General features: G+C 35.8%; 1 protein-coding gene across 3 annotated transcripts in view; it reads right to left on the bottom strand.

The window, feature by feature from the left end:
* Lmpt (four and a half LIM domains protein limpet) overlaps window positions 1-27,022 on the bottom strand; it is a 539,983-nt gene that overhangs the window by 174,696 nt on the left and 338,265 nt on the right. Inside the window, exon 2 of one of the 3 annotated variants that reach the window (XM_075308103.1) lies at window positions 13,311-13,589. The exons of the other annotated variants lie outside the window; for them this stretch is intronic. Coding sequence (XP_075164218.1) covers window positions 13,311-13,474 — 164 coding nt within the window. The 5' untranslated portion in view covers window positions 13,475-13,589. The remainder of the gene's footprint in view (window positions 1-13,310; window positions 13,590-27,022) is intronic. 3 annotated transcript variants of the gene reach the window in all.

Below are 27,022 nucleotides of genomic sequence, written 5' to 3'. Positions count from 1 at the left end.
CGTCTTGGATATCATCGAATTCGCTGCCTAGCTGATGCGACTAAAGTATTTTGAGTTTGCGACTTTTGTTACTTTTTCTACATTTACGACGCGTATGTGACGTTTACGACGTTTATAACTTTGCGACAGTCGCAAACCTAAAAATGTTTGATACAGGCCATCTCTGGCTGCCACTTTAACCTAACCTATACATAATCAATGCGTATTTTCGATTGAGATACGTTCCTCTGGAATGGAAGTTGCTGAATTAATAGTAATTTCCAAACCTGGAAAATCTCCAAATAAAACAACATCGTACAAGCCTACATCAATTTTACCATTCATGCCCAAAATATTCGAAAAGTCTTCATGAAAAGACTGCAACCAATAACAGCAAGAAGAGAACTGATTCGAAGTCACCAATTCGGATTCTTGAATAAACATTCTACTATACAACAAGTCCAACGTATAATTGATGTTGCAGAAAAGGTGATTGAAGGAAAAAACGTTTGTTCTGGTGTCTTTCTAGACATAGGTCAAGCGTTTCATAAAGTATGACATAAAGGCTTGCTATCCAAACTCTACAATGGTTTTCCAACCAAATACTTTGTAATCATATCTCGAGAATAGACATTTTCGAGTCAAAATAGACATTCAATATTCAGAACTAAAAACAATTGAAGCGGGACTTCCACAAGGTAGCGTCCTTGGGCCAGTGTTGTATATATTATACACAAAAGATATCCCGAATCCCCGAACTGCCAAAATAGCAACCTTTGCAGATGACATTGCTATTTATTTTAACCACAGCCAAAACAGAAGCTGGGGTCACAAGCAAGATGCAATTCGTTTTTTCCATCGTAAACTGGATAAAGAAATGGCGGTTGAAATTAAACGACAACAAATCAAACAAAAACTCAAGTCATACTCCGCTGTATTTTAATAATACAATTGTTCCATTTGCAAACAACGCAAAGTACCTTGGAATGACTCTTGATACAAAAATATGGAAATGGCACTTCAAGAAGAAAAATAGATGAAAATAAAATTCGCCCAAATTTTTTGGATTCTCACCGACAATAGAGTATCTACTGAAAATAAATTACTGCTCTACAATCAAAATATAAAACCAATATGGACTTATGGCATACATCTTTGGGGCTGCGCTGCAAAAATTGACATTGAAAATTTTCAAAAGACACAGAATTCTTCGCACTATTTTTAATGCACTGTGGTACGTTAGAAATAGCGATCTGCACAGGGATCTTAATACAAAAACAATTATTGAAGAAATATCTCTCAACTCTGACCTGAAAGATATTTTCGACGGCTATGTTACGTCAAGAATGTCCGTGAAAATAGAGCTAACTTTAACATTTATGTTAAAATTGTTTTAACGTTAACAGAGCTCTGCTAAGTGCTTAACAGCGAAAAAATAAAGTTAACTTTAAAAAGAGTAAATAGTTAAAATAAAAAAGCGAGCATTGTGCAAAAACTATATAGGAGGCAGTATACACCCATATACCAAATTTTTGGGGCACGATGAGTAGAATCTAAATATGAAATAATTTTATCGATTTCTTTGTCAGAATTCGAGATATATTTCACTTTAACCCATTATATGCCAAGACCATTTAAAATAAAACAAGTATACACTCAAAAAAAGGTTACTTGGATCCAAAGATTTTGACCTTCCCTTAAGGATTTTGGTATTGATTACGAGCGGCTTCTTTAAAATAAAGACATCTTTGACGGACCTCCCTGGCTTCAAATCTAGGATAAATAAAATTAGCTACAGATCTCATTCATCGAATTCTTATCCTCTTTTTGCGATATATTAATAAAGGTATTTATGTACAAACAAATTCCAATTTAAAATCCAAATTATGACAGGTACTTCAAAGTAAAAAGCATGTCCGTCCGTCCGTCCGTCTGTTGAACTCACGCTAACTTCCGAACGAAACAAGCTATCGACTTGAAACTTGGCACAAGTAGTTGTTATTGATGTATGTCGGATGGTGTTGCAAATGGGCCATATCGGTCCACTTTTACGCATAGCCCCCATATAAATGGACCCCCAAATTTGGCTCGCGATTGCTCTAAGAGAAGCAAATTTCATCCGATCCGGCTGAAATTTGGTAGATGCTGTTAGTAGACCATATACATGCATAATTTGGTCCATATCGGTCCACTTTTACGTATAGCCCCCATATAAACGGACCCCCAAATTTGGTTTGCGATCGCTCTAAGAGAAGCAAATTTCATCCGATCCGGCTGAAATTTGGTACATGGTGTTAGTATATGGTCTCTAACAACCATGCAAAAATAGGTCCATATCGGTCCATAATTACATATAGCCCCCATATAAACCGATCCCCCGATTTGGCTTGCGGAGCCTCTAAGAGAACCAAATTTCATCCGATCCGGCTCAAATTTGATACATGGTGTTAGTATATGGTCTCTATTTAAAAACCATGCAAAAATTGGTCCACATCGGTCCATAATTATATATAGCCCCCATATAAACCAATCCCCCGATTTGGCTTGCGGAGCCTCTAAGAGAAGCAAATTTCATCCGATCCGGCTGAAATTTGGTACATGGTGTTGGTATATGTTCTCTAATGACCATACAAAAATTGGTCCATATCGGTCCATAATTATATATAGCCCCCATATAAATCGATTCCCAGATTTGTCCTCCGGAGCCTCTTGGAGGAGCAAAATTCATCCGATCCGGTTGAAATTTGGAACATGGTGTTAGAATGTTAGAGACACGCAAGAATTGGTCCATATCGGTCCATAATTATATATAGCCCCATATAAACCGTTCCCCAGATTTGATCTCCGGAGCCTCTTGGAGGAGCAAAATTCATCCGATCCGGTTGAAATTTGCAACGTGGTGTTAGTATAAGGCCGCTAATATCCATGCCAAAATTGGTCCATATCGGTCTATAGTTATATATAGCCGATTCCCAATCACACAAAAATTGGTCCATATCGGTTCATCTACCAACATTTTATTTTTATGGGCAACATTGTCAAAATGTTATTTCTATAGAAAATTTTGGCAAAATTTTATTTCTATAGAAAATTTTGTCAAAATTTTATTTCTATAGACAATTTTGTAAAAATTTTATTTCTATAGAAAATTTTGCCAAAATTTTATTTCTATAGAAAATTTTGTCAAAATTTTATTTCTATAGAAATTTTTGTCAAAATTTTATTTCTATAGAAATTTTTTTCCAAATTTTATTTCTATAGAAAATTTTTTCCAAATTTTACTTCTATAGAAAATGTTGTCAAAATTTAAGTTCTATAGAAACTTTAAACTTAATGATATACGTATTTAATCGGCCTGTTTTAGTTTAATATATACTACGTATGGACTACCTTGTAATTTAGAAGACGGTGTTAGGAAGTTTTAAGATACCTTGCCATCGGCAAGTGTTACCACAACCCAAGTAATTCGATTGTGGATGACAGTCTGGCCGAACTTACGGCCGTATATACTTGTTTGTTCTGCATTTTGCTATATGGATCATTTATTTTTATTTGCAGTTACATGATGTCTGCGTTTGTACATTTGATGGACACGATGTAAATATGGAATAATCACTTATTGTTGAAATTGAAAAAAAAGAGTGTGTAAAAATATATGATGTTTACTTGAACGGCATTATAAATACAAATAAACAATGAATTAGTTTATAAATAAATAAAAACAAACAAATAAAGTTAATTTTGTGTTTTCTTTTCTCAAGTGGCGTCCTTTTTTCGACGATGAAAAAAGTTTTTTCATTAAGATTAAAACATTTTAGGTTGTGGCCATGTTCTTTTAACTACGAGAAAAACATTTTTAATGAATACCATAACATTTTAAATCATGACCATTGTCTTTGCATTCAAACAAAATTCTTTTTATCAATATAATAACACTTTAGAAGAGGACAATTATATTTTTCTTAGAACCATGTTCACTGAGCCAACATGGTTGCAGGTTAAATGTTACATGGTCGCCTCAAAAATAACTCCTATCATATTATTTTGCTCTTCGAATATGATTGTGACAATCATATTTCTTCTCTGCGTGTACAGTAAAAATATCCCGAATTCTGGCAATGAACTTGATGAAACTATTTCAAATTTAGATTCTACTCATCGTGCCCTAAAATTTGGTATATGGGTGTATACTCCCCCTCCCCCTCCCCCCCTCCTCAGTAGTTTTTGCACAATGGTCGGACATACACCAAGAAGACTTCTAAGGACTGTCCTCATGGACCTAGCCAACTAATTCAGTAAAATAGTAAAATTAGAGTGTAATTATTGAATTATTATTCAACAATGTGCTTGCTAATGTTAAATTTTAGTGATAAGCAGCGTTGCCAGAATTGTTTCACCAAAAACCGCTAGATTTGCCCAAAAAAATAGCTAAAAAAAGCTAAAAAATGCTAAAAAATAGCTAGAAAAAAGCTAAATTTGTTTGTATCAAAAGTCACATTTTTGATTGAAATTTAACAAACTTAAAGGCTTTATTTCACTTACAATGCATATTATTTTCATTTTAATTCCACTTCTGTGAGACTGTAACAATATCTATGGCATATTAGCTCTGTTTGCGTATTCGATACATTTTGATTACTGTCACAAATTTTTTACTGGAAGTCCTTCGTTTTGTGGGAGCTACCTTCCCAACACCTCTATTTTATTTACTTGTTATTTTAAAATATTAAATGATCTAAGCATGCTTTGGATTTGGTAAAAAAATGATTTGTCATTTTTTTAAATAAAATTTTAGTTTGGTTTTGAAATTGTGAAAAATTCGAAATACATTACTTTTATTTAAATTGTAGAAAATACCTATAGTTTACATTTCCCAGTAAAAACATTTTCCTTTTCTTCATGAGCTATCAAAGTGCTTTAAAAACGTGCTAACGCCAACTTAAATTTCCAAATTCAGTCTCGACTTCAAGTAGAAATTATTGTATATATACGTTTTTAAAATAAAGTGTTGAAAAACATCTTCTATTTTTGAACGCTATTTTGGTTTGTGGTTAAGATGCAAAAATTCCTCACATTTAAAGACTATTTCATTAATTCTTCCTTCTTTCATGAAAACATACCCATTTTTAAGTTGAATCACTTAATTATAAGGTCAAAACGACTTTATCGTCTTTTGGACAAGGAAAACAGTTTATATAAAAGAAATTCACAAATGCTATTATAACCAAAATTCGCGTTCGTATTTTAAGGAGACGACAATATTTTTTCAGTGCACAAAGCAATTCACATCTACTATTTTAATTTAGTAATATCGTAATAACTTTAGAATGTTATAATAACATAAAAACGACAAACGAGCCAAATGACAACTTTTATGAATATGATGAAAAAACTACAACAAGGTGTATTTGTTACAAAACGCCCGCATAATGGCTGGAATCATTATTAATGTTTCAACTGAGCTTTGAAATATGTGGAAACCCTTATTCTTGCAGCAAGGCTTAGATAAAAACGCCGTTTTATCCATATTTCAATAGAAACATGTCGAAAATATAAAAAGCCAAAAATAGCTAAAAGGGTCATGAAAAAAAGCCAGAAAAAAAGCTAAAAGCTAAATGCATTTTTTTCCCGCTAAACGTCTTCAAAAAAAGCCAAATCTAGCGGGAAAAAAGCTAAATTGGCAACGCTGGTGATAAGTTATATACAACGATATTCTAAAATTACTAGATGGGTTTCACACAGTTGTAATAAAATTAATAAAAAATTTTCTTAGGCAACATTGAATACAAACTTTTAATGAGTACACGCTTTATATTTATTATTTCACTAAATTTAAATTTGGCATTATTTTTTTGGCAATTTTTTTTGTGGTTTTTAGCATTTGTTAGCATTATTTTAACGCTCATTTAGCTGCAAAAATATTTTAGATGTGGTCCCACTGGATGTGACGCAATCGGTTCTTTACTTGTCTCAATTGAAGGTTTATTCTCATAAAAAATTACTTCGTGACAATTGGGTATTGTGTGTTTGTGTGTGTGTGTACTTGGGAACCATTACTTTAATTTGTAAAATTAATAGCAAACTCCACTTATAGGATTTGGGACGAAAATCCTTTAAGCGGAAAGAATAAAGAACTGAACTGAAATTCATTGTAAGCATCACTGTTAATTAAACCATTTCGCATAAGATATTAGTGGTGAATCAATTAACATGAATTGTTCAGAGCTTTCTCTTCGTGTTGATTATAACATTTCTGTTCACATCACTTATCGTATGTGGTATACAGTAAAGCTTTCAAAAGCTTATTGGTTTCATCGAAATGCGTTAATTCAAAATGGCAATTTCAGTGATTTTTAAACAGTCGGTGGATCTAGAGAAGTTGAACAAAATATTATTCCAATTCGTCAGTTCTTTCAAAATATCTATGTATGTATGTAAAATAACAAAATCATTTTATTGATTTCAATAATCTCTTTAATAATTTCTACAAACACTAAAAACCACACACGAAAGAATAAAATGAAATAAGCGAAATTAAAAAGAAAAATAAATTGTTAGTACATGTTGATGTAGGACAAACTCTACTATAAAAGTATACCCTTTTTTGGAAAGGTTCGATCTGAACTTACAGCCCATTTGCATTCACCGGATTTGTTCCGGTGAACTAGAGGATGTCTATGAGGAATGTAGAAGTCCAATCAATGTGATAAACATACTTTTCGTCATTCCTACTCTTGTAACTAAAACAATAGAGTGAAAAATCCAATCGACGATGTTTAGAAATTCCTAGAAGACCGCGTACCGATACCCGAGACAACACAAGGACAGGGATCAATCCTAGGTCCAGTCTTGTGGAATGCAACGTACGACAAGATCTTAACGAGATCTTATAAATACATGACCGTCAATCAAATACTTAGGATTAAGACTAGACACAAAACTAACGCATTTCAAACAGGTAGAGTATGCGACGACAAAGGCTGCCACGATAAGGGCACGATTGAGCTGCCTTATGGCAAATATTGATGGAAAGTACTCATGGAGACTATTCACAGCATACTTTGGTCTGAAATCGGGGCGCCGACACTATAACGACAGACCCGAGCGAATAATCTATTACCTGTGTAAAGAACAGCAGCTCAACGCACAGTGGTTCCAAATCGCTTTTTTTTGGAAATGATTCTGCAACTTTTGAATATCAAGGATAAAGATATCAAGCTGAGGTGTTTTTCTCAAAGTTTTCAAATTTGTGGGTCCCTTGTGGGTCCACGGGCTGACATGTAGGCGTTGAAATTTGGTCACATCGGCGGTATGAAATTTTGTGTTAGCTGTCAACTCTGCAATTTTGAACCGTAAAGATATTGGCCCCACAATTTACTTTTTAGCAAAATTTTGACAAAGTGAGGTCACTATTTTAAACCTTTCTCTTCTTAGGTGCATTCAATACAAAATTCTACGATTTTTAGAAGAAAAAACTGTGGACCAATGTGCTTTAGATTAAAAGTTGTAAAGTGCACAAATTAGAATTAAAAAAAAAATACCGCATTTGGACAATTTTTTTTCGAAAAAAGTTCATCTCTCAATTTTTTTGCTTGTTTCTTATAGAACACCAAAGCTCAATAAAAATCATAATGATATCATAATTAGTTCAAAAGTTAATAAGGTTTCAGATCAAATTTTTAATTCCCAAAAAAAAAAAAGAATAATTTTTATAAAAAAATTTCCCTTCTTCCAAAAACGTTAGATTTTAGTAATTATTGCTGTTGTTTGATAGTTGATCTTAAACTGTTAATTATATTTGTTTAGTTTGGCTTGAGGTCATGTAAATAAAAACAGATGTTGTTGTTTTATTGAGTTGTAATTTTTATTTGAAAATATCCAATATTTCGAGACATCTCCGATGCTCGTCTTCAGGGAAATTACTTTAAACAAAAAGAAAAAAAAAACATTTAAACATTAATTAACAAATAATACTTGAAAACACGGATAATTACATTTAAATTTAAAAAACAGTGAACTTGTTCAGAAGAGAGAATATTTACAACTAAAAGCTAATTCGTCTTTCTATATTTTTGTACAATATTTCTATAAATATGTGCACAATGGTCCGTATCAGTCTTAAAATTCATCCGTCTTTCTGCAGGTACATTTATAATATGTAGCATCTCCCGTGTAAATCTCCTTTTATAATTGTTTTCTTGTGTCAAAATGTCTACGTCCTTAAGGTTTGGTTTGTGTCGTGTTAAAGTGCAATGTGCTGCAAGTGCCGTCTTTTGCTCCAAGAGCTTATCAGTGGCTTTCTGATCAGATTTATGCCCTGAGAGTCTAGTTTTTAATTTGGTTTTCGTTGGTCCAACATATACTTTTTGGCATTATTGCTTTTTATACCCACCACCATAGGATGGGGGGTATATTAACTTTGTCATTCCGTTTGTAACACATCGAAATATTGCTCTAAGACCCCATAAAGTATATATATTCTGGGTCGTGGTGAAATTCTGAGTCGATCTGAGCATGTCCGTCCGTCCGTCTGTTGAAATCACGCTAACTTCCGAACGAAACAAGCTATCGGCTTGAAACTTTGCACAAGTAGTTGTTATTGATGAAGGTCGGATGGTATTGCAAATGGGCCATATCGGTCCACTTTTACGTATAGCCCCCATATAAACGGACCCCAAAATTGGGCTTGCGAGGCCTCTAAGAGAAGCAAATTTCATCCGATCCGGCTGAAATTTGGTACATGGTGTTAGTATATGGTCTCTAACAACCATGCAAAAATTGGTCCACATCGGTCCATAATTATATATAGCCCCCATATAAACCGATCCCCCGATTTGGCTTGCGAGGCCCCTAAGAGAAGCAAATTTCATCCGATCCGGCTAAAATTTGGTACATGGTATCAGTATATGGTCTCTAACAACCACGCAAAAATTGGTCCACATCGGTCCATAATTATATATAGTCCCCATATAAACCGATCCCCCGATTTGGCTTGCGAGGCCTCTAAGAGAAGCAAATTTCATCCGATCCGGCTGAAATTTGGTACATGGTGTAAGTATATGGTCTCTAACAACCATGCAAAAATTGGTCCACATCGGTCCATAATTATATATAGCCCCCATATAAACCGATCCCCCGATTTGGCTTGCGAGGCCTCTAAGAGAAGCAAATTTCATCCGATCCGGCTGAAATTTGGTACGTGATGTTAGTATATGGTCTCTAACAACCATGCAAAAATTGGTCCACATCGGTTCATAATTATATATAGCCCCCATATAAACCGATCCCCCGATTTGGCTTGCGAGGCCTCTAAGAGAAGCGAATTTCATCCTATCCGGCTGAAATTTGGTACATGGTGTAAGTATATGGTCTCTAACAACCATGCAAAAATTGGTCCACATCGGTCCATAATTATATATAGCCCCCATATAAACCGATCCCCCGATTTGGCTTGCGAGGCCTCTAAGAGAAGCAAATTTCATCCGATCCGGCTGAAATTTGGTACGTGATGTTAGTATATAGTCTCTAACAACCATGCAAAAATTGGTCCACATCGGTTCATAATTATATATAGCCCCCATATAAACCGATCACCAGATTTGACCTCCGGAACCTCTTGGAAGACCAAAATTCATCTGATTCAGTTGAAATTTGGTACGTGGTGTTTATATATGGCCTCAAACTCCCATGCAAAAATTGGTCGATATCGGTCAATAATTATATATAGGCCCCATATAAACCGATCCCCAGATTTGACCTCCAGAGCCCCTTGGAAGAGCAAAATTCTTCCCATTCGGTTGGAATTTGGTACGTGATGTTAGTATATGGTATCCAACAACCATGCAGGAATTGGTTCCTATCAGTCCATAATTATATATAGCTCCCATATAAACCGATCCCCAGATTTGACCTCCGGTGCCTTTTGGAGAAGCAAAATTCATCCGATCTGCTTGAAATTTGGTACGTGGTGGTAGTATATGATATTTAACAACCATGCCAAAAGTGGTCCATATTAGTCCATAATCGTAGATAGCCCCATATAAACCGATCCCGAGATTTGGTTTTGGAACCTCTTGGAGGAGCAAATTTCATCCGAGTGAGTTGAAATTTGGTACATTGTGCTAGTATATGGTCGTTAACAACCATGCTTAACTAGGTCCATATCGGTCTATAGTTATATATGGCCCTCAGATAAATCGATCCCCAATCACACAAAAATTGGTCCATATCAAGTTCATAATTGTATATAGCCCCCATATAAGCGACCCCCATATTTCAATTCTGGCTCTCTACGTACAAAAAGTCCATATCGATTCGTAATTATTTGTAGACTTAACTATACATAACTTTTTTGTCTAATATATACCATGTATGGACTAAATCACAATTTAGAAAACGATGTTAAGAAGTTTTAAGATACCACAACCCAAGTAATTCGATTGTGGATGATCAGGGTTGGCCTGTCACAAACTGTGACTTTTGCGACATACGTTTGCGACGGTATAATACGTATGTCGCAAAAGTCGTAAACCTAATGTAGAAAACCAAATTTTGAATAGAAGAAATCCTGAACATTTTTTAATTTAGTTTGACAGCATTTGCTGTGAGTTTCTGCAGAAATTTGTGAAAGTTTTACCATGGTCAAGCCTATTTTCTTAGGTGGTATCGAAATTCCCGTTAGTGAGTGTGTAAAATACCTTGGAGTTATATTGGACAGGAGACTGAACTTAAAGCTAAGAAATGACGAGGAAATCCACGGTTACCCTGTACTCGTGCAAAAAGCAATAGGGAAAATGTGGGGACTAAAACCGAAAATTGTGAACATTCCTAAGAATTGAAACTTCTTCGCACCTACCATCGTCTTGGATATCATCGAATTCGCTGCCTAGCCGACGCGACTAAAGTATTTTCAGTTTGCGACTTTTGTTACTTTTTCTACATTTACGACGCGTATGTGACGTTTACGACGTTTACAACTTTGCGACAGTCGCAAACCGAAAAAAGTTTGATACAGACCATCTCTGTGGATGATAGTCTTTCGTAGAAGTTTCTACGCAATCCATGGTGGTGGGTACATAAGATTCGGCCTGGCCGAACTTGCGGCCGTATATACTTGTTTCGATTAATATTTATATAGGAGTTATAGCTAAATCTGCTGCTGGGGCCATGCAAGTGAAGTAACACCACAAGGAGTACAATTAGTGGGATAGTGAAGTGTGCTAAATTTGGTGGATATCAGTTCAGATTTAGATATAGCTCCCATATAAATCGTCCGTCCGAGTTAGACTCATATGACTACCGGAGGCCAAATTTTCACGAAAATTTTCGTGAGTCACGACAATTTTGTATAGCGTGCACACCTCTACTATACATAGGTGTCAGTGTTGGCTAATACACATTTCCATAGTCTCTAGTAAGATCTGGCAGGGTGAGATTTCTTAGGTTTGCGACTGTCGCAAAGTTGTAACCCAGCAAAAATTTTACGAAATCTAGAAGCAGTAAAACATTTCTTTAAATTCTGTATGCGCTAATATTCAGCGCATACTTTTTTGCTTACAAAAGAAGGAAGCAAAAATGGTAGATATTTAATTCATGCTGATTCGGAAACAAGAAAGTAAAGGACATACCATTTAACGCATACTATGTCGTTTACAAAACAGCACAAAGGTGTGCTATTTTGAACCTCGTTGTAAAATTTTGCCGAATTTAATGCATTTGGGTAAGCGAGATCTCATTTAGTGCATCCTATCTCGTATACATTGATGTACTAAAATATGCAAGCTTTAACTTAGTTTGTAAACTGTGCAGAATATGAAGCAAGTTGGTAAGCGAATTGGATTGGATTAATGAATCCATCCTCGTATACAAAAATGCTCTAGAGTATGTAAGTTTCAATCTATTTTTTTATACGATCACTCCCGAAGAAAACTGAAATCTTGTATGCGACGAAAAATTGAGTGTGGTCATCAGTTTGTGTTTGAAAGTTGTGCCGAGTGGACGTGTTTTCGCGTGTGCGTTTTCTTATTACAGTTAATTGTTTTTATTTTGAGCTCTCAGAGCGTAAACCTTTGGTAAGTCCACCCCACTGCTTTTTAGATTTATTTTATTTATAAAGTACCGTTCGAAATGTCAAAAATAAAAAGAATAGAATATTTAACAAACGGCATTTGGACAGTAAGTATTTAAATCGGGGTTAGCTTAAGCCTATTTAACTGTATTTTTATTTTCAGGGGCTGTAGGAACCGATTTCGGAACAAGGCAGAGTTTAACAAACATTTCAGCAAAAGCATCAGATTAGTTCAGAATAATGCGGAAGGCGCTTACCTTTTTACTTCTATCATATAAGTATGATAGTTCCTTGCAAAAATCATAATTTTATTTTATTTCCCCTCAATATTAAAGAAATAACTAGTCATTATTTCATGGCATTAAATAGGCGAGGAAAAAGCGCTTCTGCAGAGACATTTTTTCATGTACGATTTTCGGCAATTATGGAAGCTTTTGTAAATTGTCAAAAACTGCGCTTGTTTATGAGCTTCTAAGTATGCATAAAGAACGCGCATTTTTGCGAGACATTTCTTGTTAAATTCACCAATGAATTCATCAAGTTTTTTGCTGGGAAACGTCGTAAACGTCACATACGCATCGTAAATGTAGAAAAAGTAACAAAAGTCGCAAACTCAAAATACTTCAGTCGCGTCAGCTGGGCAGGGAATTCGATGATATCCAAGATGATGATGTGTTCGAAAAAGTTTCAATTCTCAGCAATGTTCATAGAATTATTAACGGATTTATAAAAAGTAAACTAGAGAATGGACTTATTTCAATTGGACACTCCAAGCCAACATTACTATGTCCTACTCGATGGTGTAGTAAACGTAACCTTCAAGAAATTTCTGCAGAAACTGACAGCGAAGAAAAGCCACTACATAAATCATTATAGTTTCACTTCACTTATTGAGCTAATTTCCATAAAAATTGTAATTATGGACCACGCAAACCCAGAATTAAAGTTGCGTATGAGAGATGTAAAGTTGAGTTTTCAATAAATACAATACAAAAGCCTATTTTTTGCATCCCTTTTTCGGGGAGCCGAACTAAATTAAATAAAAAAACATTTATAATTTCTTTTATACACAATTAAGTTTTCTACATTAGGTTTGCGACATACGTATTGTACCGTCGTAAATGTATGTCGCAAAATTCACAATTTGCGACAGGCCTACCCTGGATTCAACATAAATACTTTGTGAGTTTGTAAAAATAATTAATATTTATACCAAAGATTTTACGTTCATTGGTTCCAAACAAAATTTCAAAAATATTCTTACCTTACAATGAGATCATAAATTTCTTGTTTGTCGAATACTTTGCAGTAGGTGTGCAGGACATTTAGACAGGCATAGTGAAGGCCAGTCCATGGAACTTCATGTGATGCTAATGCCTCCCAAAGGGGACAATCTGCATGACGATCCAGGTCCAACATCTTCACCATCTCTTCTGTTGCAATTGAGGGTTCAATGCAAACACTTTTTGATACTTTCAATTGTTTTTGTTTTTATTTTGGTTTTAATTCCGTTTATATTACAGGAACATTAAATCTTTTAAATCTAAATGGATTTTATATTTTTTTTTTAATAACATTAATTATATTGACTCACGCACTTTACTTAGTCGTCCCCTTATTCTGTGATATCTATTTGTATTTTTCCCATCCAGTAGGAAATTGCCTTTTTAATATTTCTCGTTAATGAGTGATAAAAATACTTGACGCGTTTCTTTTTGAAAGCCGCTAATAAAAATATAATGAACCAAATTAAACATTTAAATCTTCCAAAATTATAATAAAAGAAAATTCAAAACATTTTCCCCTAAAGCAAAGGAGATTATTAGATTTTATTTCCATACTTTGCTGGTTTTGGTTTTTGGGGCCGTTTTATTATGCCCTGTGGTTTATGTGGCCGGCATGCTTCACATTTATGAGTTTTCAATCTGATGTCTGGCAAAAACTCAAAGTAATTTGCCACCCACTATTGCTAATCGTATCTATCGTACATTTTGAAGAGAGTGAGAGAGAGAGAGATGCAGAAAGATACATAAATTACAATATTGGACAGTGGGGGACAAAACTGATAGCAATCTTTAATGGTATTAAGATCACGTTTTCGCACGAAAAATTGTTATACTCCATATAAAAAACTTTAGCGCGGAATATATGCGAAATCTTTGTTTGAGTATTTTCAGACACATATTTATACAACCCTGGATTATTCGCACGAAAAAATTGGCAGGCATATTATTTCGCATAAATAAGTTAACATCCCTGGGTTTGAAACCCTATTTACGGAGATAGATGAAGATATTCGATTTTCGCAGAAACGAACTTAGTACTAAGCATAAGAAGTAAATTAGTTTTGATGCAAAATAAATAAATATTACATGTTAGCCTGATACCGAAACAGGCAATTGACGTCCAAATGCATTATATCTAATTATACAATTATTTTTCGAGCTTTATGGACAGATATAGATTAAGGAACATGGTTAATAGAGCCATTTCGTTTCTTTTGCGTTTTCTTTTCAATGGCTCTATTAACCATGTTCCTTAATCTATATCTGTCCATAAAGCTCGAAAAATAATTGTATAATTAGACAAAATAAATAAAGCGAAAAAATAATCCGCCAAATCTAAATGAAGTAGGATCCCAAAAAGTATTTGAAAGCCAACAATTCCCAGTGAGTATATATCTAATAAAAGGGCTATGAATATGAGCTCCATGAAAACCCCAAAACCTAAATGAAATATGACTCCAATAAATTATATGGAAAATAAAAACATCACATTTTTATGTTCTTTAGGATCAACTTCATTTTAGTTTTGGGGCCCATTCTCATTATGAAAATAAACCTCAATATTTCAATTGAAAATAAACCTCAAATTCCTTTTTGGGTTTGTGCTGCGACTTCAAATGGGGCCTATTTACGCTTTCTGGGATTTGGCAATAATGGTGGTTCAGAATAACGCCTGGTATTTTTTATACCCTCCAACATAGGATGGGGGTATATTAACTTTGTCATTTGTAACACACCGAAATATTGCTATAAGACCCCATGAAGTATATATATTCTGGGTCGTGGTGAAATTCTGAGTCGATCTGACCATGTCCGTCCGTCCGTCCGTCCGTCTGTTGAAATCACGCTAACTTCCGAACGAAACAAGCTATCGACTTGAAACTTGGCACAAGTAGTTGTTATTGATGTAGGTCGGATGGTATTGCAAATGGGCCATATCGGTCCACTTTTACGTATAGCCCCCATATAAAAGGACCCCCAAATTTGGCTGCAGACCCTCTAAGAGAAGCAAATTTCATCCGATCCGGCTGAAATTTGGTACATGGTGTTAGAATATGGTCTCTAATGGTCATGCAAAAATTAGTCGAAATCGGTCCATACTTATATATAGGCCCCATATAAACCTATCCCCAGATTTGGCTTGCAGAGCCTCTAAGAGAAGAAAATTTCGTCCGATCGGGCTGAAATTTGGTACATGGTGTTAGTATATGGTATCTAACAACCATGCAAAAAATGGTCCACATCGGTCCATAGTTATATATAGCCCCATATAAACCGATCTCCAGATTTGACCTCCGGAGCCCCTTGGAAGTAAAATTCAACCGATTCGGTTGAAATTTGGTACATGATGTTAGTATATGGTATCCAACAACCATACAGGAATTGGTTCATATCAGTCCATAATTATATATAGCTTCCATATAAACCGATCCCCAGATTTGACCTCCGGTGCTTTTTGGAGAAGCACAATTCATCCGATCTGCTTGAAATTTGGTACGTGGTGGTAGTATATGATATTTAACAACCGTGCCAAAAGTGGTCCATATCAGGTCATAATCATATATAGCCCCCATATAAACCGATTCCGAGATTTGGTTTTGGAGCCACTTGGAGGAGCTAATTTCATCCTAGTCACTTGAAATTTGGTACATTGTGCTAGTATATGGCCGTTAACAACCATGCCTAACTAGGTCCATATCGGTCTATAGTTATATATAACCCTCAGATAAATCGATCCCCAATCACACAAAAATTGGTGCATATCAAGTGCATAATTCTGGCTCTCTACGTACTGTGCAAAAAGTCCATATCGATTCGTAATTATTTGTAGACTTAACTATACATAACTTTTTTGTCTAATATATACCAAGTATGGACTAACGCACAATTTGGAAAACGATGTTAAGAAGTTTTAAGATACCACAACCCAAGTAATTCGATTGTGGATGACAGTCTTTCGTAGAAGTTTCTACGCAATCCATGGTGGAGGGTACATAAGATTCGGCCTGGTCGAACTTACGGCCGTTTATACTTGTTTTTTGTTAAAACTTTATAGTTTTTCATCACATAGGGTTCATTTTCACGCGGTCTTTTAAATCAAAAGCGAAAATGAGCTCCAATTTTATTTTGGAGTCGATCTTCATGCCTGTTACATTTTGTTGGGACTCAAATTCATTATGAAGCGTCGCTCCACATTTGTGGCCTTGTTTCGTTTGGGTTTTGGGATTTATTTTCCAGGGGCCCATTTTAATATTGCCACTAGTAAAAGTAAAACAACCAAGCCAAATTTTTATGGTTTTTGGAGAGTAATTTCATTTTATTCTTGGGATCCGTTTTCATTATGAAAATAAACCCCTATGTCAAATTTCATTTTCAAGATTGTGTTCGTATTTCAATGGGGTCAACCATAGGATGGGGGTATATTAACATTGTCATTCCGTTTGTAACACATCGAAATATTGTTCTACGACCCCATAAAGTATATATATTCTGGGTCGTGGTGAAATTCTGAGTCGATCTGAGCATGTCCGTCCGTCACAAGTAGTTGTTATTGATGTAGGTCGGATGGTATTGCAAATGGGCCATATCGGTCCACTTTTACGTATAGCCCCCATATAAACGGGCCCCCAAATTTGGTTTGCGATTGCTCTAAGAGAAGCAAATTTCATCCGATCCGGCTGAAATTTGGTACATGATGTTAGTATGTGGTCTCTAACAACCATGCAGAAATTGGTCCATATCGGTCCATAATTGCATATAGCCCCCATATAAACCGATCCCCCGATTTGGCTTGCGGAGCCTCTAAGAGAAGCAAATTTCATCCGATCCGGCTGAAATTTGGTACATGGTGTTAGTATATGTTCTCTAATGACCGTGCAAAAATTGGTACACATCGGCCCATAATTATATATAGCCCCCATATAAAGCGATCCCCAGATTTGACCTCCGGAGCCTCTTGGAGGAGCAAAATTCATCCGATCCGATTGAAATTTGGTACGTGGTGTTAGAATGTGGCCTCTAAGAAACACGCAAGAATTCGTCCATATCGGTCCATAATTATATATAGCCTCCATATAAATCGATCCCCAGATTTGTCCTCCGGAGCCTCTTGGAGGAGCAAAATTCATCCGATCCGGTTGAAATTTGGAACATGGTGTTAGAATGTGGTCTCTAAGAAACACGCAAGAATTGGTCCATATCGGCCTATAGTTATATATAGCCGATCCACAATCACACAAAAATTGGTCCATATCGGTTCATAATCATGGTTGCCACTCGAGCCAAAAATAATCTATTTTATTTTTATAGAAAATTTTGTCAAAATTTTATTTCTATAGAAAATGTTTTCCAAATTTTATTTCTATAGAAAATTTTGCCAAAATTTTATTTGTATAGAAAATTTTGTCAAAATTTTATTTCTATAGAAAATTTTGCCAAAATTTTATTTGTATAGAAAATTTTGTCAAAATTTTAATTCTATAGAAAAATTTTTCCAAATTTTATTTCTATAGAAAATTTTTTTCAAATTTTACTTCTATAGAAAATGTTGTCAAAAATTTTTTTGTCAAAATTTTATGTCTATAGACACTTTAAACTTAATTATATACGTATTTAATCGGCCTTTAATATATACCACGTATGGACTATGTGGTATATATTACGGTGTTAGGAAAGTTTAAGATACCTTGCCATCGGCAAGTGTTACCTCAACCCAAGTAATTCGATTGTGAATGACAGTCTTCAGTAGAAGTTTCTACGCAATCCATGGTGGAGGGTACATAAGCTTCGGCCTGGCCGAACTTACGGCCGTATATACTTGTTTTGTTTCGAATAGTATTCTACCGCATAATATTTTCTTCTTACAAAAGAATACTGGAAGTAACTGCAATTTATGCATTTTAGTGTGTTTCTGTACCGAAATGGACTTCCCGAGAGCCAAACGATAGAGGTGGTTATTGAAACTTCCTCCTATGGATGGACAGACACCGGTGGCCGGTTTTCATCCGGGATTCGAGACTTTTTTCCCACAATGAAAAAGAAGTTTACTTCGATAGACAGATTTTGATCTTCTCTCAATAATTTTGTAATTGTTGCATACCAAAAATGCCGGTTTTTTACCCAGCGCCACACTGTGGAACATAAGTTAGTGCATATGTGTGCAACAACCAGAAGGCGACGAGATAGACACATGGTGTCTTTGGCAATAATGCTCAGGATGGCCCCTGAGTCGATCTAGCCATGTCCGTCTGTCTGTGAACACATTTTTTCGAAGTTTTAGTCGAATCGACTTTAAATTTGGCACAAGTTTTTGTTTTGGGTTAGAATAGAATCCAGAATAGATTGATTTTGGAAGAAATCGTTTCAGATTTTCCCATATATATCATTCGCCCGATATGCACTTGTATGGCCCCAGAAGCCAGAGTTTTACTCTGAGTTGCTTGAAATTTTGCACAAGGAGAGTACTTAGTAGTATAGTCAAGTGTGCTAAATTTGATTGAAATCGGTTCAGATTTAGGTATAGCTACCATATATAGTTTTCGCCCGATATGCACTTATATGTTCCAAGAAGCCAGAGTTTTACTCTGATTTGCTTCAAATGTTATACAAGGAGAACACTCAGTAGCATAGGAGAATACTCCCCCTGCCAGCATTTCAAAGTTCCATTTCAACCTCATCGTTACCACAGACTCGTAAATGTCACTTCAACCATCATGAAAAGGTACATCAAAAAGTACATGCAAGTAATTTGCCATCCCTACTGTTAAAAAAGCCATTTTTTTTGTGAAACGCCAAGCGCAACCAGCTTGTTATATTTTAATTAAATAAAAACGAAAATAAAGTTCTGAAAACATAGATTATACGCTTAAAATTGTGAAAGGTATATTGGTGAACAATTTGGTGATTTTCCAAATGGAATAAAGTGATTGTTTTTCAGATATTTTACAGACACGCTGCCTCCATGGAATAAAAACACTGGTTGATAGACGCAGCAACATGTAACTCGCTACTTGTAACTCAACATCATCATTAATGCCAAAAATTATGTTAAATGTAATGTGATAGTGGTATAAATGTTATATTTTTAAGAATTTGTAAATGTTCAATCAAATTAATAAATATCTAAACAAACGTGTTTTACTCGACCACAATGATTCTTTTACAACTATCTTAAAATGCACTTTTTCTGATTGTTTGGAGGGTCCCTTATTGGCGTCGTTCTAAATTGATCTATAAAGGCACCTAATAATTGCACTCATGCGAAACATTTTTGTAGTAACTTGGCGTGGTACAACTTCTCAATAGTGACGGCGCTTTTCCGACGAGTTTTTGATGTCGTATATGATTGTTTTCGACGTAGTGGGGATTCTCAAAAGAGTCCCCAAATTCAAAAAATGTTGGCAGGGCCCATACCTCTAATACATATTTATCGACCGATAAATCATAAATAAAATTACACAAAAATGGCTTTGATTTATATTTTGCATTAGTTTTTAATACCATTGTGTTTCGTCCCAGGGCTTTAGCCTATTTAAATTTTATGGCTTGAGAATTTGTAAAAGTCTAAGGATTTTTGTCAAAATCGGTTCAGATTTAAACATATGTATATCCGGCAAAAAACTTTGTACATCGCACCCAAATATTTTGAAGGGTTTTAGATGGTATCGAATATAGACTTACAAAGTGGTGCAGGGTATAATACAGTTGGCCTCGCCCGACTTTATACTTTCCTTACTTGTTTAAAATTAAAACATTTTTCAGCAAGCTATGATTTAACTCCGAACAAAGAAAAGCGTCGCCAAAGAGAGTAGCGAAAATGTTCTTTTTGGATCCGGAGTTGATTCAAAATTGGCGCAGAATTTAATATGGGCTTGTCATAGGACGATGTTGAGTGCAGATCTGTATATTTTGTATCTATTGTAAGGATAAAAGAAGTAGTAAACATTTTTAATACTTCTTTGTGCTTAAAATTAAAATTCTCACCTACTGTGCATCCCACAACCAATATTGAAACATTTTTAAAGTAATTTTAAATTTAATTTGATTTAATTTCTTGTTAGAAAGGCATTCCACAAATTATCCGAAAATATGCAAACATTTCTGGACTATCTAACCAAAGGCGATTGGAATTTATTCGTTATTTTACTCAATTGGTTGGTAATAAACAGATAACTCGTAAAAAACTTTAGAGAGAAAACAATGCCCATAAAAAAAAAAAAAAACATTGAATTGATATGAACAAAAAGCAAAAATATTAAAAACAAATATTTTTTAAATAAACACTAAACACAAGCATTTTCAAGTGATTACCTAAACAGCTTAAGCTGCTAGCTGTTGAAGACGGAAGAGGAAAGGAGTGTTAAAAGACATCCCCCTCCTATCATCATATCAAACAGATTGAATACCATCAAAAATATATATGAGAATCGAAAACATAATTTTTATTCGGAAACAAATGAAAATACTTTCGGAACAAAACATACAATAACGAAGCATATCGGCTAGGTATAACCACATCTGAGGGGTGTGAAATTCCAATAAAAACGTAAAAATTTTTAGGGTCTCAGATTAGAGTCACGGTACACTAACTAAAAGTTTAGATAGAAAAAATATTTTTGTCTTCAATCATGAAATTAATTGATCCGATTAATTTTTAATTGAAATGTCTTCAATCGCAGAAATTATTGAAATGTGATTGATTCTGGTTTCAATTAAAAAATTTGCTGAACCAATTAAATTTTTTAAAAGAATATTTTTTAAAATTTAATTAAAATTTTAATTCGAAAAATGTTGGTGATATTTTTTTCTATGTACTTTAAAAATAAATACCAATTAAAAAAATAAATTAAAAAAATTCTTAAAGTAAACCCCTCGGGAGCCACCGTGGTGCAATGGTTAGCATGTATGTTTTCTGAAGGGAAAAAATACGGTGGAAACAAAAACTTGGCTTGATAATGAGTTTCCGGACTCTGCCCCAGGGAAATCAACAATAATTGATTGGTATGCAAAATTCAAGCGTGGTGAAATGAGCACGGAGGACGGTGAACGCAGTGGACGCCCGAAAGAGGTGGTTACCGATGAAAACATAAAAAAAAAATCCACAAAATGATTTTGAATTACCGTAAAATGAAGTTGATCGAGATAGCAGAGGCCTTAAAGATATCAAAGGAACGTGTTGGTCATATCATTCATCAATATTTGGATATGCGGAAGCTCTGTGCAAAATGGGTGCCGCGCGAGCTCACATTTAACCAAAAACAACAACATGTTGATGATTCTGAGCGGTGTTTGCAGCTGTTAACTCGTAATACTCCCGATTTTTTCCGTCGATATGTGACAATGGATGAAACATGGCTCCATCACTACACTCCTGAGTCCAATCGACAGTCGGCTGAGTGGACAGCGACCGGTGAACCGTCTCCGAAGCGTGGAAAGACTCAAAAGTCTGCTGGCCAAGTAATGGCCTCTGTTTTTTGGGATGCGCATGTAATAATTTTTATCGATTATCTTGAGAAGGGAAAAACCATCAATAGTGACTATTATATGGCGTTATTGGAGCGTTTGAAGGTCGAACTCGCGGCAAAACGGCCCCATATGAAGAAGAAAAAAGTGTTGTTCCACCAAGAAAACGCACCGTGCCACAAGTCATTGAGAACGATGGCAAAAATTCATGAAATGGGCTTCGAATTGCTTCCCCACCAACCGTATTCTCCAGATCTGGCACCAGCGACTTTTTCTTGTTCTCAGACCTCAAAAGGATGCTTGCAGGGAAAAAAGTTGGCTGCAATGAAGTGGTGCTCGCCGAAACTGAGGTCTATTTTGAGGCAAAACCGAAGGAGTACTACCAAAATGGTATCAAAAAATTGGAATGTCGTTATAATCGTTGTATCGCTCTTGAAAAAAAATGTGTTTTTCTTTTTTAGACCGGGGACTTTCAGCCAACCTGTTATTAGGTCAATACATTTTTCAGTGTAGCGGAAATAATTGTAGATGTATAAATAGATAAGTTTTTTTATGTAAATTAAGGATAAAAGTAAGAAAAAGTAAATCAGTAGAGATTTTGGAAATATATAGAAAATTATTAAGTACCCAGCAAAAAATTCTGAAGGCACAACTTTATAAACACTCCCAAAAATGTCCTCCCAAAGATGTTATTTATTTTAACTACACAGGAAGTTCTTTTAGTCCAAATTATTATAAGTCGTTTCTTCATATTTCTAATGGATAATTAAAAAAATTTTTTGTTTCAAATAGGTTAAAAACAAGGTAAGAATTATTAAAATGGCACAAATTAATTAAATTTTGTCGAAAAAATGCTAAATCCATTCTAGAAAAATTGCGAATTTCTTAAAATATTTGATGTCAAACGTTACGGACAAGCGTAAGAATGCATTAAAAATCATAAAAAAATATATATATAAAATTTATTTAGTTGGCAAAATATCACAAATTTGTTTAATTCACATCCAAAATGCTGAATTCGCACCACACATTAAGAAATGATGCAAATTCAGTGCAACGACTTTTGAAATGGTGGACATCTGTCCTATGTCCATGTTAAATTAATCGCTTCTGCGCTAATTTTACACTACTTTGGGATCCAAAAAGAACCTTTTCACTACTTTTTTTCGCGACGTTTTTTTTTTTGCTGGGGTGTTGATGATAAGATTAGAGAAGCTTCCGGAGATGGTTGAGGTGAGGCCACCCCCTTCAAATATTGAAAAGATGAGTAGACATTTTATCACGGTTTCAAAGAATATCTTTTTATACTCACCAACAGAATAGAATGGTGATAGGGGTATTATAAGTTTGTCATTCCGTGTGTAACACATCGAAATATCGATTTCCGACTATATAATGTATATATATATATTCTTGATCAGGGAAAAATTCTAAGACGATATAAGCATGTCCGTCTGTCTGTTGTAGTCACGCTACAGCCTTCAATAAAGGCGCAATCGTCCTGACATTTGGCACAGATTCGTTTTTTGTTTGCATCATTCATTCCAGGTTTTGATATAGTCCCCATATAAACCGACTTCCCGATTTGGGGTCTTGGGCTTATAAAAACCGTAGTTTTTATCCAATTTGCCTGAAATTGAAAATCTAGAGATACTTGAGGACCATAAAAAGGTGTGCCGAAAATGGTGGCCATCGGTCCATGTTTTGGTATAGCCCCCATATAGACCGATCTCCCGATTTTGTTTCTTGGGCGTCTATAAACTGTATTTTCATCCGATTTACCTGAAAGTGAAAATCTGGAAGTATTTTTGAACCTTAAAGAGGTGTGTCGAAAATGAGGTGTATTGGTCCATGTTTAGGTATAGCCTCCCGATTTTACTTCTTGGGTTCTATAAACTGTATTTATTACCCGATTTGCCTGAAATAGGAAATCTAGAGGTATTTTGGGACCACAAATAGGTGTGCCTAAATTAAGGTGTATCGGTCCATTTTTTGGTATTCCCCCATATAGACCGATCTCCCGATTTTACTTCTTGGGCGTCTAGAGACTATATTTTCGATTTGCTTGAAATTGCAAATCTGGAAGTATTTTAAGATCACAAATAGGTGTGTAGCAAATGGTGCCTATCGGTCCATGTTTTGGTATAGTCTCTATATAGACTGATCTCCCGCTTTTACTTCCTGAGCTTCTAGAATTCGTAGTTTTCACCCAATTCGTCTGAAAGTGTAATTCTAGAGGTATTTGAGAAACTTTAAGAGGTGGTGAGTATTGGTCCATGTTTTGGTATAGGCGATTCAACGATTGTCTCTAAAATTTGTGTCAAAAGAAAACTTTGCCTGTCTAAAATTTGGTTCCTCAGAAAAAAAACACTTCTTTCAGGGTATAGCAGGCGCACTGATCATGAAAATTGCTTGAAACTGAAAGTAAAATTTCCAGATTTTACTCATCGTATTCATATAAATAATGGCGGAAAAAACCTACAGATTTAAGATTTCAAAGCAAGGCGTTATTTCATCATCGAGAAGCGTACTGGTTGAACTGTGGCCATTCACGAAATATCTTTTCATTTCAAATTATACTTTCAGTTAAATTTATCTTTATTCATACCTTTTGTTACAACAATGAATTATTAACATACAACAGTGTAACACATTTATGTGTTAGTGTTATAACATTGTATTAGTAATATATTACATTAGTAATTGTAAATCAATATCTTAATTTTATAAATTAATAAAATGGAGTTTGTCAGTAGTTGATTAGAGTCGAAGAAAGCAACGTGTTTCATTTCTAACTACAGGATTCGATTGGGGCTAACCTATTCTCTTCCAACTCACGTCCACTACAATTGGTGACCCCGACGGTTATGACAATGGAAGACGACAACAAAACATCGAAAGGAAACACAATGCCTCCGTCCGCAGGCGCTAGTTCATTATCCAGGGATCTACAAGACCAAACTACCATCGTGAACAGGGTTTCTGTCAAAGTTCCCCCATTCTGACCGGAGCAGCCAGAGATATGGTTTGCCCAGGTTGAAGCCCAATTTGGGATATCTGGTATCAACAGTGATATTTCTCGTTTCAATACGGTGGTAGCGGCTATCGAAAGTGGAGTTTTAGATCAAATATCGGATGCAATACTCAACCCGCCAGAAGAATATAAGTACCATCATCTGAAAATGTGTATTATCGAGCGATATTGCGATAGAGAGCAGAAGAAGATTCAAAAATTGATATCGGAGATTGACTTGGGAGATAAACGCCCTACGCAGCTTCTAAATGAACTTAGAAGTTTGGCAAAAGGTAAAATAAATGACGATTTTCTTAAAACGCTTTGATTGCAGAGGTTACCGGCTCAAACTCGTGCCATCCTTCAAGCCTCAAATGCTGATTTGCCAGAACTAGCGAAGCTCGCCGATAAGATTATTGAAGTCTCAGATTACCGAAATGTCGCCGCAGTGGGACATTGTACGCCAGACAACGATTTCTGTATGAGGATTCAACGAATTGAAGAACAGCTAAATCAGCTGGTAAATGGTGGTAGAAGACGGTCACGCAGCCTATCAACCCACCGCAGATCCAAGAGCATGGACGGCCGAGCGAAAAACACTGCCGCTGTATACCCGCAACATTGTTGGTATCATAAAACGTTTGGAAACAACGCTAAGCAGTGCCGGCCTCCTTGCACATATTCATCGAGCAATACAAAAAACTAGTATTGTCGTCAGACTCCGCGGGCGGGGCTGACGAAAAGTATCCCCAAATCGCTCGCCTCATCGTTTGTGACAACAGCACAAGCATTCGTTTTTTAATAGACACCGGCGCTGATGTGTCGGTAATTCCACCTACCGTAGCCGACAAACGAGTAAAGTATCATACAACGAAGTTCTATGCTGCTAATGGGTCGCCCATTAAAACTTATGGCCAACGGCGTCTGTATTTGTCACTTGGCCTACGTCGGAGCTTTGTATGGGACTTTTATATCGCCGACGTCAACTGCGCTATCATTGGCTCGGATTTTTTAAAAGCATATGATTTGCTTGTTGACATAAAAAGAGGTAAAAGAGGTAAATTTTGATAGAAAAACAATGTTAGAAAGTAAAGCGGATTTTGTTAGAAAAGATAGGGAGCCACCGTGGTGCAATGGTTAGCATGCCCGCCTTGCATACACAAGGTCGTGGGTTCGATTCCTGCTACGACCGAACACCAAAAAGTTTTTCAGCGGTGGATTATCCCACCTCAGTAATGCTGGTGACATTTCTGAGGGTTTCAAAGCTTCTCTAAGTGGTTTCACTGGAATGTGGAACGCCGTTCGGACTCGGCTATAAAAAGGAGGTCCCTTGTCATTGAGCTTAACATGGAATCGGGCAGCACTCAGTGATAAGAGAGAAGTTCACCACTGTGGTATCACAATGGACTGAATAGTCTAAGTGAGTCTGATACATCGGGCTGCCACATAACCTAACCTAACCTAACCTTGTTAGAAAAGATTCAATCAGCGTTTTAGCACACAAAGGCTCTCAAAGGTTTTCACGAATATTGCGTGAGTATGGGGATTTAACCATTTTAAATTCAAATAGAAAACCTGTCGAATCAAAAGTTACCCACTTCATCACAACTTCAGGTGCACCAGTTTATTCTCGTCCAAGACGACTGGTAGGAGAACGTTTGGAAGCCGCTAAGAAGGAGTTGCAATCCTTGATGGGGAAAGGTATTTGCCGACCGTCGAAAAGCCAGTGGGCAAGCCCACTGCATTTGGTAAGGAGAGCAAACAACGAGAGGAGGCCGTGCGGTGACTACCGGGCGCTCAATGCTCAGACGATACCAGATCGGCATCCAATACCGTATTTGCATGACGTCACCAGCATTCTACATGGGAAAAAAGTATTTTCGTCCATCGATTTGCAGCGAGCTTACCATCAAATACCTATTGAGTCAGACGACGTGCCAAAGACTGCCATCTCAACACCATTCGGCTTATTCGAGTTTACGTATATGACGTTTCGGCTGAGGAATGCTGCCCAAACATTCCAGCGATACATGGATGAATTGTTACGAGGGCTGGATTTTACGTTTGCCTATATCGATGATATTTTAGTGGCCTCCGTAAAAAAAGAGTGGAGGTTATAATGAAATTTGCGAAACCTACTTTGGCGAAAGATTTGAAACGATTTCTCGGTATGATTAATTTCTATAGGCCATTCCTTCCACACGCTACGAAGCACCA

Source organism: Haematobia irritans, chromosome 4 (assembly GCF_050003625.1).
Source record: "Haematobia irritans isolate KBUSLIRL chromosome 4, ASM5000362v1, whole genome shotgun sequence".
Lineage (NCBI taxonomy): Eukaryota > Metazoa > Arthropoda > Insecta > Diptera > Muscidae > Haematobia > Haematobia irritans.
The sequence above is the reverse complement of the archived record's forward strand: the minus strand, read 5'-3'. Positions and strand labels throughout refer to the sequence as shown.